This window comes from Rhinoderma darwinii, chromosome 2, assembly GCF_050947455.1.
Source record: "Rhinoderma darwinii isolate aRhiDar2 chromosome 2, aRhiDar2.hap1, whole genome shotgun sequence".
Lineage (NCBI taxonomy): Eukaryota > Metazoa > Chordata > Amphibia > Anura > Rhinodermatidae > Rhinoderma > Rhinoderma darwinii.
The window spans coordinates 178,361,324-178,374,784 of record NC_134688.1 but is presented as its reverse complement, the minus strand read 5'-3'; the positions used below and the strand labels follow the sequence as shown (position 1 = coordinate 178,374,784).

At 41.4% G+C, this 13,461-nt stretch overlaps 1 protein-coding gene across 8 annotated transcripts in view; it reads right to left on the bottom strand.

Annotated features, from left to right (window-relative positions):
* TFDP1 (transcription factor Dp-1) overlaps nt 1-13,461 on the bottom strand; it is a 102,568-nt gene that overhangs the window by 67,398 nt on the left and 21,709 nt on the right. For all 8 annotated transcript variants that reach the window (XM_075852553.1, XM_075852545.1, XM_075852546.1 and 5 more), the window contains one exon: nt 3,940-4,037. In XM_075852553.1, coding sequence (XP_075708668.1) covers nt 3,940-4,037 — 98 coding nt within the window. The remainder of the gene's footprint in view (nt 1-3,939; nt 4,038-13,461) is intronic.

The window sequence follows — 13,461 nt, the reverse complement described above, 5'->3', positions numbered from 1 at the left end:
TTGGGCCTTGGTAATTCACCTCTTGAAAACAGAAGAAATGTTCTCCTCGGGGCTGCACAACTGCATATTTTTCTTTTCTGACTTATTGGAGCCTTAACTAATTTATTTTTTCACAGACGTAGTGGCATGAGAGCTGTTTTTTTGCGGGACGAGCTGTAGTTATTGGTACTATTTTGGGGTACATGCGACTGATCACTTTTTATCCTATTTTTTGGGAGGCAAGGGCCCAAAAAAAAAACTGCAATTCTGGCAATTTTTAGGGGTTTATTTTATACAGCGTTCACAATGTGTTATAAATGACATGAACTTTATTCTGCGAGTCGGTACGATTCCGGCGATACCTAATTTATAACTATGTTTTAGAACTTTTTGAACAATAAAATTACTTTTGCTGAAAGAATTTATTTTTTCTGTCGCCAAGTTGTGAGAACCAGAACGTTTTAATTTTTTCGTTGACTGAGCTGTATGAGGACTTGTTTTTTTGCGAGACGAGCTATATATTTTTGGATACATGCGACTTTTTGATCACTTTTTATTCCAATATTTGTAGGGCAAAGAGACCAAAAAACAGAAATTCTGGTATAGTTTAAGTTTTGTTTTTTTTTATACGCTGTTCACCATGTGGAATAAATAACATAATATTTTTATAGTTCAGGCGGTTACGGACATGGCAATACCAAATATGTATGTTTATTTTTTCAATAATAAAAGGACTTAAGTGAACAGGGTGATTGTGTTTTATTTTATTACTTGAAACGTATATGTTGTAAAAATTTATTTATTTTTTTACACTTTTATTCAAGTCCCACTGTCCGTTTTGTTTTTTTCTAATACAATGCACTACCTATGTAGTGCAACGTATTAGATCTGTCAATCATTCACAGACAGCAAGCCAAGTAGGCTTCGCCTCCCGGCAGGGCCTAATCTGCTTCCGTAGTGGCAGAGCAAGAGGCCTTTGTTAGGTCTCCTGTTGCCATAGCAGAAGTCGCCGGCCCAGATTGCATGGCAGGGCTGGCAATCTGCTAGCAACCTCTAAGATGCAGCGATAGCTTCATAGAAGGGGTTAATGGCAGGGATCGGAGCTAGCTACAGGTGGATGTCAGCTGTAACATACAGCTGACATCCACCACTGACGCTGGCTCAGCTCCTGCGCCGGCGCCATTTTGCCGTCGGCTACGGAAGCCTTTCAGGCCCCGCCGGGCAGGTCCTGGAAAGCTTCTGTGCTAGGCAGACCGGAAGGCCAGTATTAGGCCTCCGGATGCCATTGCAGCCACCGGAAACCCAGCAATTTCATTGCTCGGGTTCCAATGTGCTGCAAACAGATTAAATGCAGTGATCGCATTTGAGCGCTGCATTTAAGAAGTTAATGGCGGGGATCGAAGCTAATTTCGGTCCCCGCCATTACAGCTGTAAGATACCGCTGACATCCGGCGATGGTGGCACTGACTCAGCTTCTGAGCCGGTGTCCACCATTTATCGTATGGACACGGCAAAATGCGGGAAGCACTAGCTTTCAATGCCGTATCCATACGACAAATGTCGGGAAGGGGTTAACATCCGAACTTTTCTTTTTTAGTCCCAGTAGTGTACTGGAATATAAAATAGTTTGGTTGCGGATATAATACTGCACTACTTCTGTGTTGCAATGTATTATATGCAGGTCAGCATAACCTCCTGCTAGAGGGTACTAAAGATGGTATGGTTAGGTTCCTGGCTAAAAGAGAAACTCATCGGGTGGGGGTGATGAGCTGACAGAAGGCGCTCCCTCCACCTGTAAATAACTAAGATACCATGATCAGCAGTGACACTGATGTCAGCTGTTAGAGCAAGGTGTCAGCATAGGAGCAGGAGCTATGCACATTTACGACATATCGCAGGAACTGTACAGTTCCTATGACTTAAATGAACGTCATAAGGCAAGAAGGGGTTAAAGAGGCCTGTCCTAGTGGAAAAACTCCCATTAAACTAATTGCTTACCAGTGTATAAAAACATTGACGACATTGTACATTCATGTGGGCACGTGACCAGATCGTCCATGTGCTCGGACACCGCATGCACATCTTGGCATACCCTACACTGTAAGCACATGTGCAGATGTAGACAGTGGCAGTGCACATGGAAGATCACACGAAGTTAAATCACTAGAAAAGACATAGCTGCCATACAAGTGCAAGAAAAATTAAGTGAACCCCTTGGAATTACCTGGATTTCTACATGGATTACTGATAAAATGTAGTCTGTTATTAGTTTAGTTATTGGTGACTTGAATAACACAAACAGTTGAACTGTTCATGTCTTTTATTGAACACGGAGTAAACAACCCAGGGCAGGGAGATTTGCACAATATTAAGGAGGAATTTTTGACCATTCCTCCCTGAAACGGTGTTTCACTTCATCAATATTTCTGGAATGCCTTATGTGCACAGTCGTCTTCAGGTCATGCCACAGTATCTCGATGGGGTTAAGGTCTGAATTCCATCTCGGCCATTCCAAAACACAAATCTTCTTTTTCAATCATTCTTTAATTGATTTACTTGTGGGCTTTGGGTCATTGTCTTGTTGCATCTCCCAACGCCTCTTCAGCTGGAGGTCATGGACTACTGCCCTTACTTCTCCTGTAAAATGTTTTAACACACTTTTGAATTTATTGACCCCCTCAATGACCACAAGGTGTCCAGGCCATAAAACATCCCCAAAGCATGATGCTCGCTCCACCTTCTCCCCAGTTGGGTTAGGTTTTGATGTTCCTTTTCCTCCATACATCTTTTTTTTTTAGCACAAATGCTCAACGATCACATTTTGTCTTTGTCCATAGAACATTTTCCCAGAAGAACTATGGAACATCCAGGTGGTCTCAGGCCAACTTGAGAAGGGCCGCAATGGTTGTTTGGGGACAGCAGTGGCTTTTTCATGGCGTGCTTCAATGACCACCATTATTGTTCAGCGTTTCTCTAAAAAGTGAACATGAACAGAGGTTTTTGAAGCTTGTAGTCTTTAGTAGATCTTTTGTTGTTACCCTTAGGTTCTCGCTCACCTTTCAGGATTACCGGTTTGCTCTTGAAGTGATCTTAACAGGAACACCCCCTTCTAAAAGGGGAGCAAAAGTCCTCAATTTTTTCCATTTGTAGAAAATTTGTCTAACTGTTGACTGATGTTCTGGGAGGCTGTGTCACAGATTGTCATATTTGACAAGAAAAATAGCACATGTCGAGGGAAGAAATACTGTACTTGGTCAATTTAAAAAAAATTATAATTCTGCTCCTACGATGGAGCAGAACAGAATTGACAACTAATGTGTAAAGTCTAAGTAACTTTAACCTTATGCTGTATGAGGGAAAAATGAAAAAAATAAATTCCAAACACGTAGGCAGAGCCCAGTGCATTCCCAAAGCCTAAAAATCCCAACGAATGTGTCAGACATCATAGGAAAAGCAGATTTTATGTGCAGATCAACATACCATACAAACAGGACTGATTATTCTTTACATTTGTTGATCCATCAAACGCAAGGTTAATATGGAACTGAATATCACAAGTTATTTTAAGCTAGCTGTCCCATTGTTCCCCCTCCTTAACTGGATAAATGTGCTACTTACCATGACCCTATTAGCTGCTGAGAGAGGATTTTTTTTTATTTTTATTATCTGCCTTAAGTCCAGATGACCTCGTTCAATGTTAGCTGCACAAACCAGGTTAACAAAGCATCCAGATCCAAACAGTTCAATATACATTATAGTTAAACATAGAACATTAAGAAATGTACTTTAAGTAAACAGGCAGCTGATCTTAATATGGACCGAGAGATATCCAAGAAAAGGCAAGCAGTGCACACATTTACCACATAAGTGTAATACAGTATATAACAAGCAACAAATATGCCAATTTTTATCACGGTTTCTCCACCATAAAATATTCACACTGAAAGAAAAATTGCTTACCACGTGTTGAGAAATATTAACATTGGATTGTCCAAATGTTTTGGGCAATAGCTGTTTTCCGACAGAAGATGGATGAACAGCCAACAACGACACTACACCTACAAATTAACCAAAAATAATGACTGCAGTTGACCTTATAGCAACTCATTTCAGTAGGAATTCGTTTTCACAAATTAGGAGCAAGAGTTAAACCAAATCTTTTATTTAAAAAAAAAAGCAAACATTGTTCCAGAAATGTACTCAGTTGTGTAGACTTAGAACATTAGAATTGATAACCTCGCAAGGTGTATAGTTACACGCTTGAGACTTGTAGTACTTTCTGCAACGGTCTCATTTATCTAAACGTGGCTTGCTGAAACCCATGTACATGCTGCAGAGACATTCATAGTCAAATGGAGTAAATACATCAGCAGCAGCTTCACAAGTCTCTTTGCTGGTTTGCTACAATGTATCAGTACTCCAGGCTCAAACAGCATTGCCTAGTGCGGATACAATTGTATCTGCTTCTCAGTCGAGCGTAGGACCAGTAAAACAAGTTCACACGTATGGGCCACCATGCAGCCGAGGCGGTGTCTTGATTTGGCTGCAAATTGGGCTGACACATCGTTACAGCAAATCGGCTCAGTTGTCAAATTGGTTTTTAATGGCCGTGCAGATCTGTGGGTAAAACGGCAGTTTACCTGCAAAATCGTGTGGCCATTAACAATCAGTATAAAAAAAAAATTAACCAATTTGAGATAAATTGTGGCCGCTACGTGTGAACTACAATACAAAGCTTTTCTGCTTCTACATGTAAACAAGAGTGTGCTCAATCATAGCAAAATAATATCTTGACGGTAAGGAATTAAAACAAAGTAAACAGTTTTAAAGCTTTTCATCTATACATTGATTAAAATGTGCTTCGGGTTAAAAAAAATTTTTTTATATAACTTTCAGGTGTATTTCGGAGTATAAAATGCTCCTATTACACTGCGAAATACACTTAGGGTATGTTCACACGCACTAATTACAGACGTAATTCGGCCGTTTTTGCCCCGAATTACGTCCGAAAAAAACGCCTCAATAGAGTTGACAAACATCTGCCCATTGAAGGCAATGGGCTGACGTTTGTCTGTTCACACGAGGCGTATATAGACGCCCACGTCAAAGAAGTGACCTGTCAATTTGGCCGTAATTGGAGCTGTTATTCATTGACTCCAATGATTAGCAGCGCCAATTACATCCGTAACTGACGCGGCGTTCAAGCGCCTGCACATGCCGTTACGGCTGAAATTACGGGGATGTTTCCTCCTGAAAACATCCCCGTAATTTCAGCCGTTACGGACGCGGTCGTGTGAACATACCCTTACAGGCTCTGTCACCACATTATAGGTGCCCTGTCTCCTATATAGGGAGATCGGCGCTGTAATTTAGGTGACAGTAATGCTTTTTATTTTTAAAAAAAACTATTTTCACCACTTTATTAGCGATTTTAGATTTATGCTAATGAGTTGCGTAATGCCCAAGTGGGCGTGTTTTTACTTTAGACCAAGTGGGCGTTGTACAGAGGAGTGTATGACGCTGACCAATCAGCCTCATGCACTCCTCTCCATTCATTTACTCAGCACATAGGGATCCTGCTAGATCCTTATGTGCTGTCTTATACGAACAATACTGAAGTGTTTAGACAGTGAATAGACATTCCACGGGATGTCTATTCACAATCTCTGCACTTCATTACTCTGTCTGTGGTAGTTACAGGAGAGGAAGCGTGATCTTGCGAGAGCTCGCTGTAAATGACAGGTTACAGCGAGATCACGCTTCCTGTAACTACCATAGAAACAGTAACGAAGTACAGAGATTGTGAATAGACATCCCGTGGAATGTCTATTCACTGTCTAAACACTTCAGTATTGTTAATGTGTTAGTATAAGACAGCACATAAGGATCTAGCAGGATCCCTATGCGCTGAGTAAATGAATGGAGGAGTGCATGACGCTGATTGGTAAGCGTCATACACTCCCCTGTACAACGCCCACTTGGTCTAAAGTAAAAATACGCCCACTTGGGCATTAAGCAACTCATTAGCATAAAGCTAAAATCGCTAATAAAGTGGTAAAAATAGATAATTTTTTAAAATAAAAAGCATTACTGTCACCTACATTATAGCGCCGATCTCCTTATATAGGAGACCGGGCACTTATAATGTGGTGACAGAGCCTCTTTAAAATACGCCTGCAAACAGATTCCCATTAGTTTAATGGATTCATACGAGGCGTATTTTGACACTGCAGAGTTTAAAAAGACCTAAAAAAATAAGCTTTGAAAATGTAGCGATGTCACTTCTTGAAGCATTTTACAAGCCAATTTTCTTATTCACATTAAAAAAAAAACAAAAAAAACTTCAATCTAAATTAATGGGCTAGGACATATTGATGTTAAACTGAAGCACAGACTGTCTGCGATGTGCACTATGCAGTAGAGGACCGAGTCTCCAGCTCTGCCTCCTAGACTGGTGTATTATGGTACATTCAGCATAAATTACGGTAAAGTATGTCAGCAAACGTAAGGATAAGTTCACATCTCGTTTTCACTTTACGTCTGACGTGCACGTTTTGAAATGCGAAAACCGTGTCAAAACGTGAACCACAGCGTGCATTGATTTCTATGGTCAGGACGGATGCCCTAATAGTGTAGTTTGCACCTGCATTTTTTGTATGCTTACGTACGCTTCTTTTTTTTCCATGTCCTGAAAAGTGTAGTCTACTATGCTATTCAGTACTTTTCCAAAACGTGTACGTTTTTAATTGTATTGAAGTCAATGGCGACGTATGGACGACTTATGCAATACTAAACACTACATTTGCATATGTAAGACGTATACGTTTTTGTAACCTTATATGGGAAATCTTGACTTTACAAAGTTTGATTTAGCTAAACAAAAAAAATATATGTTTTTATAATTAACGGACACAAGCGCATAAAAACTTATACGACATCTACCACAAAAGACGTAAGCATATATTACAAATGCATACGTTTTTGGAACTTTTAAAATGTATACGTCGTCGTATACCACAAACGTGTGCACAAAACGAGATGTGAACTTAGCCTTAGTTGTATGAAAATTGCACATACTAGCATGTCTTGTCACAAATCAGCCTCTGTAACCAAATATCCAATGCAAACGGTGAGCACAGAGTGAGACGTCAACATTGTGATACGAGCATGTAGTCATGCGTATGTTACCACATCAGCCCTGGCTCAATGCATCAGAAAATACCTTCTTACAGACTGATCTTCATTTTGCACAAATATTTGTGTCACAGGTTTCAATAATTTCTTATGACTTACTAGATGAGGCTAAGGTGCTCCTATGTGTATCAATAGCTAGATAACAGTTTAAGACTAGAAACTAATGTAATAATAAATGTGATGGCAGGCAGTGCCACTGTGTGGACAGATGCTTCCCCACTTGTATTAAGCAATAGGTCTTAACCACTTAGAGAACCTTTCACCTCCCCAAACATGTGCAGCCGCGTGCAGCATGTTATAGGAAAGGCTTCACAAACCCTGTCTCACGTAAAATTACTTTTCTAACTCCCTCCGTTATTTACATATCGGTGCCGATTGTATTTGGCATTAACGTTAATAAAGTGTCCTGATAATGAATATACATGACCTCCAGCCTGGACGTCATGTGTATTCAGAATCCTGACACTTAAGATTCAGAAGTGTCAGGATTCTGAATACACATGACGTCCAGGCTGGAGGTCATGTATATTCATTATCAGGACACTTGATTAATGTTAATGTCTGTGTATGTGGCTAGTAAGAACGCGATGCTGCTGTGTAAATGAATGGAGAGGAGTGTATGAGACTGACTGGTCACTGATTGGTCAGCGTCATACACTCTGTACAACACCCACTTGGTCGAAAGTAAAAACACGCCCACTTGGGCATTAAGAAACTCATTAGCATAAAGCTAAAAATCGCTAATAAAGTGGTTTAAAATAGATGGTTTTTCTAAATAAAAAGCATTACTGTCACCTACATTTCAGCGCCGATCTTCTTATATAGGAGACAGGCCACTTATAATGTGGTGACAGAGCCCCTTTAAGCATCAAGGTTATGGGTTGCCCTGGGTAATGAGCCATAGTATTGAGAACAAGACAGATAGGATGGCCAGAGACATGACTTTTTTGATGGCAGATACCACCCATCTAGACATGATCTTGCATTAATTTCAGGTGTATGGAAAAGCCTGGATGTTCCCAGTTAATTTGTCAGGCAGACAACAAAACTGCTGCTGACCTGTACTAAGCAAGTGCTAATTTTGCAGAGAGAAGAATACGTCACATCCATTGTTACACAGCGGCACAAAAATTATAAACGCAGCGCTGTTGAGAAATTATTAATTTGGCTGTTTGTAAGACAATGGATAATCACAAATGGAAACTACATTTTCAACCTAAGCTTTGCTTTAAAGAGGCTCTGTCACCAGATTATAAGTGGCCTATCCCCTACATAATCTGATCGGCGCTGTAATGTAGAAAACAGTGGTTTTTATTTTGAAAAACGATCAATCTTGAGCAAGTTATGAGCAATTTTAGATTTATGCTAATTCGTTTCTTCATAGACAACTGGGCATAGTAAAGAGAATTGTATGGCGCAGACCAATCAGCCTCCTACACTTCTCATTGTTCCAGCCAAGCTTTTCACTGCACACAGAGTGATCTCACTAGATCACGCTGCTGTGCTGTCATTCACAGCGAGATCACGCTGTGCTGCGAGTACAGCTAATCATTAATGAAAAGAAGTGTATGATGCGGATTGGTCAGCGTCATACGCTTCGTTTTACAACGCCCAGTTGGTAAAAAGTTAACACGCCCAGTTGTCTATTAAGAAACTAATTAGCATAAATCAAAAATTGCTCGTAACTTGCTCAAAAATTATCGTTTCAGAATAAAAACCCACTGTTATCTACATTACAGCGCCAATCACATTATGTAGGATATAGGGCATTTATAATCTGGTGAAAGAGCATCTTTAAAGCGGATCTGTCTGTTTAATATGCTGCCCTACGTAAGGGCAGAATAATATAGCTACAAGCCCAAATGTCTAGTAGCCCCAACAGCACTAAAAATATAGAAGAAAGGGGGGCTAAGACTGCATTGGAGGCTAAATCCGTTCTGGATACGACTAGTGGGGGAGGAGATAATAACTGCGAGCTTGCAGGAGTACTTTGAGTTTAATAAAGGTACGGTACCTATAGATATCTTATGGGATGCTATGAAGGCGAATATCAGGGGGGTGTATATCCAGGAAATCACGACCATTAAAAATAGATCACGACAGGTGGGAAAACATCTACTGGAAAGGGTGACATTATCCGAGGAGACTCATGTAGCTAATACAGCAGAAACGAAGGCCCAGTGGAAGGTAGCCCTAAAATTACTAAAGGAACATCAACTGGAACAGGCAGCTAATAAAAGGTTGTTTTTGCAGCAAAAATATTATGAGGAGGGGGAAATGACGGGCAGATTGTTGGCAAATATGGCTAGGCCTCAGCGGGAGGGTGCGTTCATCCACCAATTGCAGGATAAAGAGGGGACACTGGTTGGAGAAACAGGGGACATACTGGATGTGTTGAAGTCCTTCTATACCGAGCTGTATCGTACGAGGGTAGATTATCCGGAAGATCTATTGACAGACTATCTAGAGGAAATGGAGTGGGTTACCTTAGGGGAGGAGGGGAGAGAGTGGCTGGAAGAGCCAATTACATTGGAGGAATTGCAGGAAGCAGTGAGTTCTATGGCAAATGAAAAGGCTCCAGGCATGGATGGTATACCTACTGAGATGTACAAAACATATGGGGGGGAGCTTCTGCCAGAGTTATTAGAGGTGTTCCAAGATAGTTTTGCCAGGGGACGACTGCCACAGACTATGTATGAAGCAGCAATAGTAGTCATTCCTAAAGAGGGGAAAGATCGAACACAGCCGGATTCTTATAGACCAATATCCCTGCTGTCCGCAGATGTAAAAATTTTGGCAAAGGTTCTGGCTAATAGGCTGACAAGAGTGGGGACTAAGATAGTGGGCCCGGATCAGTCGGGATTTATGCCATCAAGATCTACAGCAGTTAATCTAAGAAGATTATTCTTGAATTTGCAGACAGAGGCTGCAGATACACAGGGTAGAGCAGTGTTGTCCTTAGACGCGGCTAAGGCATTTGATAGTGTGGAGTGGGGGTATCTGTGGGCTGTTTTGGAGCGGTTCGGATTTGGGAATAATTTTATAACATGGGTAAAATTGCTGTATAAGGAACCGGTGGCTAGGATTCGAGCCAATGGGCGGATGTCAGATTCCTTTAGACTGGAGAGGGGGACGCGTCAGGGATGTCCACTTTCCCCGCTATTATTCGCTCTAGCGATCGAACCTCTGGCAAATGTGGTAAGGCAACATCCGGGTATAGAAGGGTTTCGATGTGGGGAGCTGGAGGAACGCATAGCATTATATGAGGATGATATTTTACTATTCCTGGGAGAGATAGTTCGGTCACTGCCGTTGATAATGACCATATTGGAACGGTTTGGCAAATTTTCAGGGCTTCAAATTAATTGGAGTAAGTCGACATTGCTGCCACTCAAACCATTGGAGGGGCCACTGGTGGTGGGGGGAATTGCTGTACCTTGTGTTAAGGAATTTAAATATCTGGGGATTAAGGTCTCGGGGAGGGTGCAGGATTTTGTTGCGCTGAATGTGAAACCATTATTGGACAAACTAAAAGATAAGACCAGAATATGGCTTGGACTACCACTTTCAGCGCTAGGAAGAGCAAACCTGATTAAAATGATTCTGATGCCTCAGGTTCTTTATGTGGTGCATAATGCCCCAGTGTGGTTGCCTAAATACTGGTTCAGGAGAATACATAATCTGTTTAGGGACTTATTGTGGAAAAGGGGGATCCCCAGGATTAAATTGGAAAAATTACAATTACCAACGGAAAAGGGAGGATTAGCTATTCCAAATGCGTGGATATATTACTTAGCAGCCCAAGCACAACATTTTAAAGGTTGGAAGAATAGGGAAGAGTGGGGTTCTAGTGAGAAACTGGTGCATCATTTGAGTCGGGGCGAGGATATACTAGAGGCAATGGAGTCTCATAAACTGAGGAGGGAGGCGAAAGGGAAACCGACTTTGCTATTGATACATAGGGTCTGGTGGGAATGCAAAAAAATACTGGGCGTTACTGGGTGCTCCAATTATATACCTCTATGGGATAATCCATACTTCTGGGAATTCCATATCTTGGACGGCTTTCAGGAGTGGGAACAAGCTGGGGTCAGATATGTATACCAGGTATATGAGGGGGGAAGTCTCAAATTGTTCTCACAGCTACAGGAGGAGTTCGGACTCCCACATCGGATGTTCTATCAGTACCTCCAGTTGCGGCATGCGGCGCAGGCCCAGGGTAGATTGGTGGACTTGGGCTGCTCTACTATGGGAGTGATGGAACAGGTATTGGGAGCAAAAGACACTAAAGGGATTATTTCTGTGATCTATGGTACATTACTTTCCAAATTCCTTGGAGATCCGATGGGGGTGATCAGATGCAAATGGGAAGAGGATGTGGGGAATATAACTGATGAGTGGGAGGAGATACTGGAATCGCCCAAAATGCTTTCCATTAATGTAGCACACAGGAGGTCACAACTTTTTCTCCTACATAGAGTGTACAGGACGCCTAAGGTGTTAATGCAAATGAGACTCAGACCAACGCAGGAGTGTCCCAGGTGTTCGTTTGAGGGGGCAGACATAAAGCATATGTTCTGGAGTTGTCCGAAGCTGAATGATTACTGGAAGGAGGTTGGAGGCATGGTAGAGGGGGTATTTGGGAGAGTTTTTCCGTTGGAACCTAAGATCTATGTGTTGGGCTGCATGGGGGAGGAGGGAGGAGATGGAGCTGAATTACTGGCCATAAAAAAGGTTTTGTATCATGCTAGGAAACTAATAGCAAAATATTGGTTGAATGCGGATCCCCCGGAGGTGTCTGAGCTAGTGGGATACGTTAACCACACGGTGGCATTGGAACATCGGATATACCTAAAACGTGGGGCAATACACAAATACGATAAGCAATGGGGAAAATGGGAACACAATTATGGCACTGCAGGGAGGTAGAATACACCTTAAGGTGGAATGATCAGGAGGCAAGTATGGATATATCAGTAGGAGGCAGGAGAGAGAATGGTTATATGAGTCAGGGAAAGGAGGAGGTACTGCGGGGGGGGGGGGGGAGTTGGGATGGAGGGAAGGGGGAGTTATGATACATATAACTGTATATGTTGTACAAAACTGAAAATGTATTGACGGTTGGAACCAAGTTAATGTACATGAGATTTATGATATATGTTGTATTATCAATAAAAACTGGTTTGATTTAAAAAAAAAAAAATAGAAGAAAAAAAAAACAAAAACAAAAAAAAAAACGCTCCTTTATCTAATGGGGTGAACAAAATACATCAGGAGAGCTTGCTGACCCTTCAGTCCAGTGATTGAAAAGCTGCAGTGTATACACAGCAGCCTGTCAGTCACCGCAGAGAAGTGAGGCAGGGGCGCTCCCTCATGAATAAAGCAAACTCATAACTAGGAGTCCACTATACTCTTTCAGCACTCCTATTAGCAAATGACAAATGTTCTGTGAACGGACATGTAGCAGATTTTGTTGCAGATATTTTATTTTTATATCTACAGCATGCTCATTCTATTGCGGCTTTCACCTCTTTTCAGTGTAGAAGGGGTGAAATCCAACAGAATGAGCATGATGCGGGTTTGAAAAAAAATGAATTTGCAGCATGGTCTGATTTCCATGTGGAAACTATGCTTCAGCATGTGGATGAATCCATAGTATTTCCACCTGGTCTGTAGGGGGCCCAATATGCTGCCCTTACATAGAGCACTACATGAAAATAAACAGATTAGCTTGAAATTTTAAAGAGGTTCGGTTAGCTCTTTTGACAAGTTATTTTAGTGAATAACTTTGTATGGTAACACCCAGTTTTCAATTTAAAGGCTATGTAAACCTTTGGCCTTTTTTTAAAAAAAAAATATTAAAAAAAATAAAAGTTTGTGCAACTTCATAAATTAGTTTATTAAAAATTATTTTTACTTTTTGAAATACAGCTGCTCTGTTCTGTATACAGAGCAGCTGTATCTTACATTGAAACCTGTATCCGTCAGGTCTGCAGGACTAGTTCACTATCAGCAGGACCTGGGTGGATCCACCTGTAATCGATCACACCTAATAACTTAGAGGTGATCGATTACAGGTGGATCTTGCATGTTAGACACGCAGGACCCGCTGACACTGAACCAGTCAGGTACACAGGACTGACTGATGCAGGTCTTAGCGCACTATACCGCTGCTTTGTATACAGAATACAGGAGCAGCTGTATCAAATATTTTTTTTATAAAAGCCAATGCATTCTGTAGATCCTCCTCTGGCCACCAAGAGGGAATACAGTCACCATGAAGAGGTG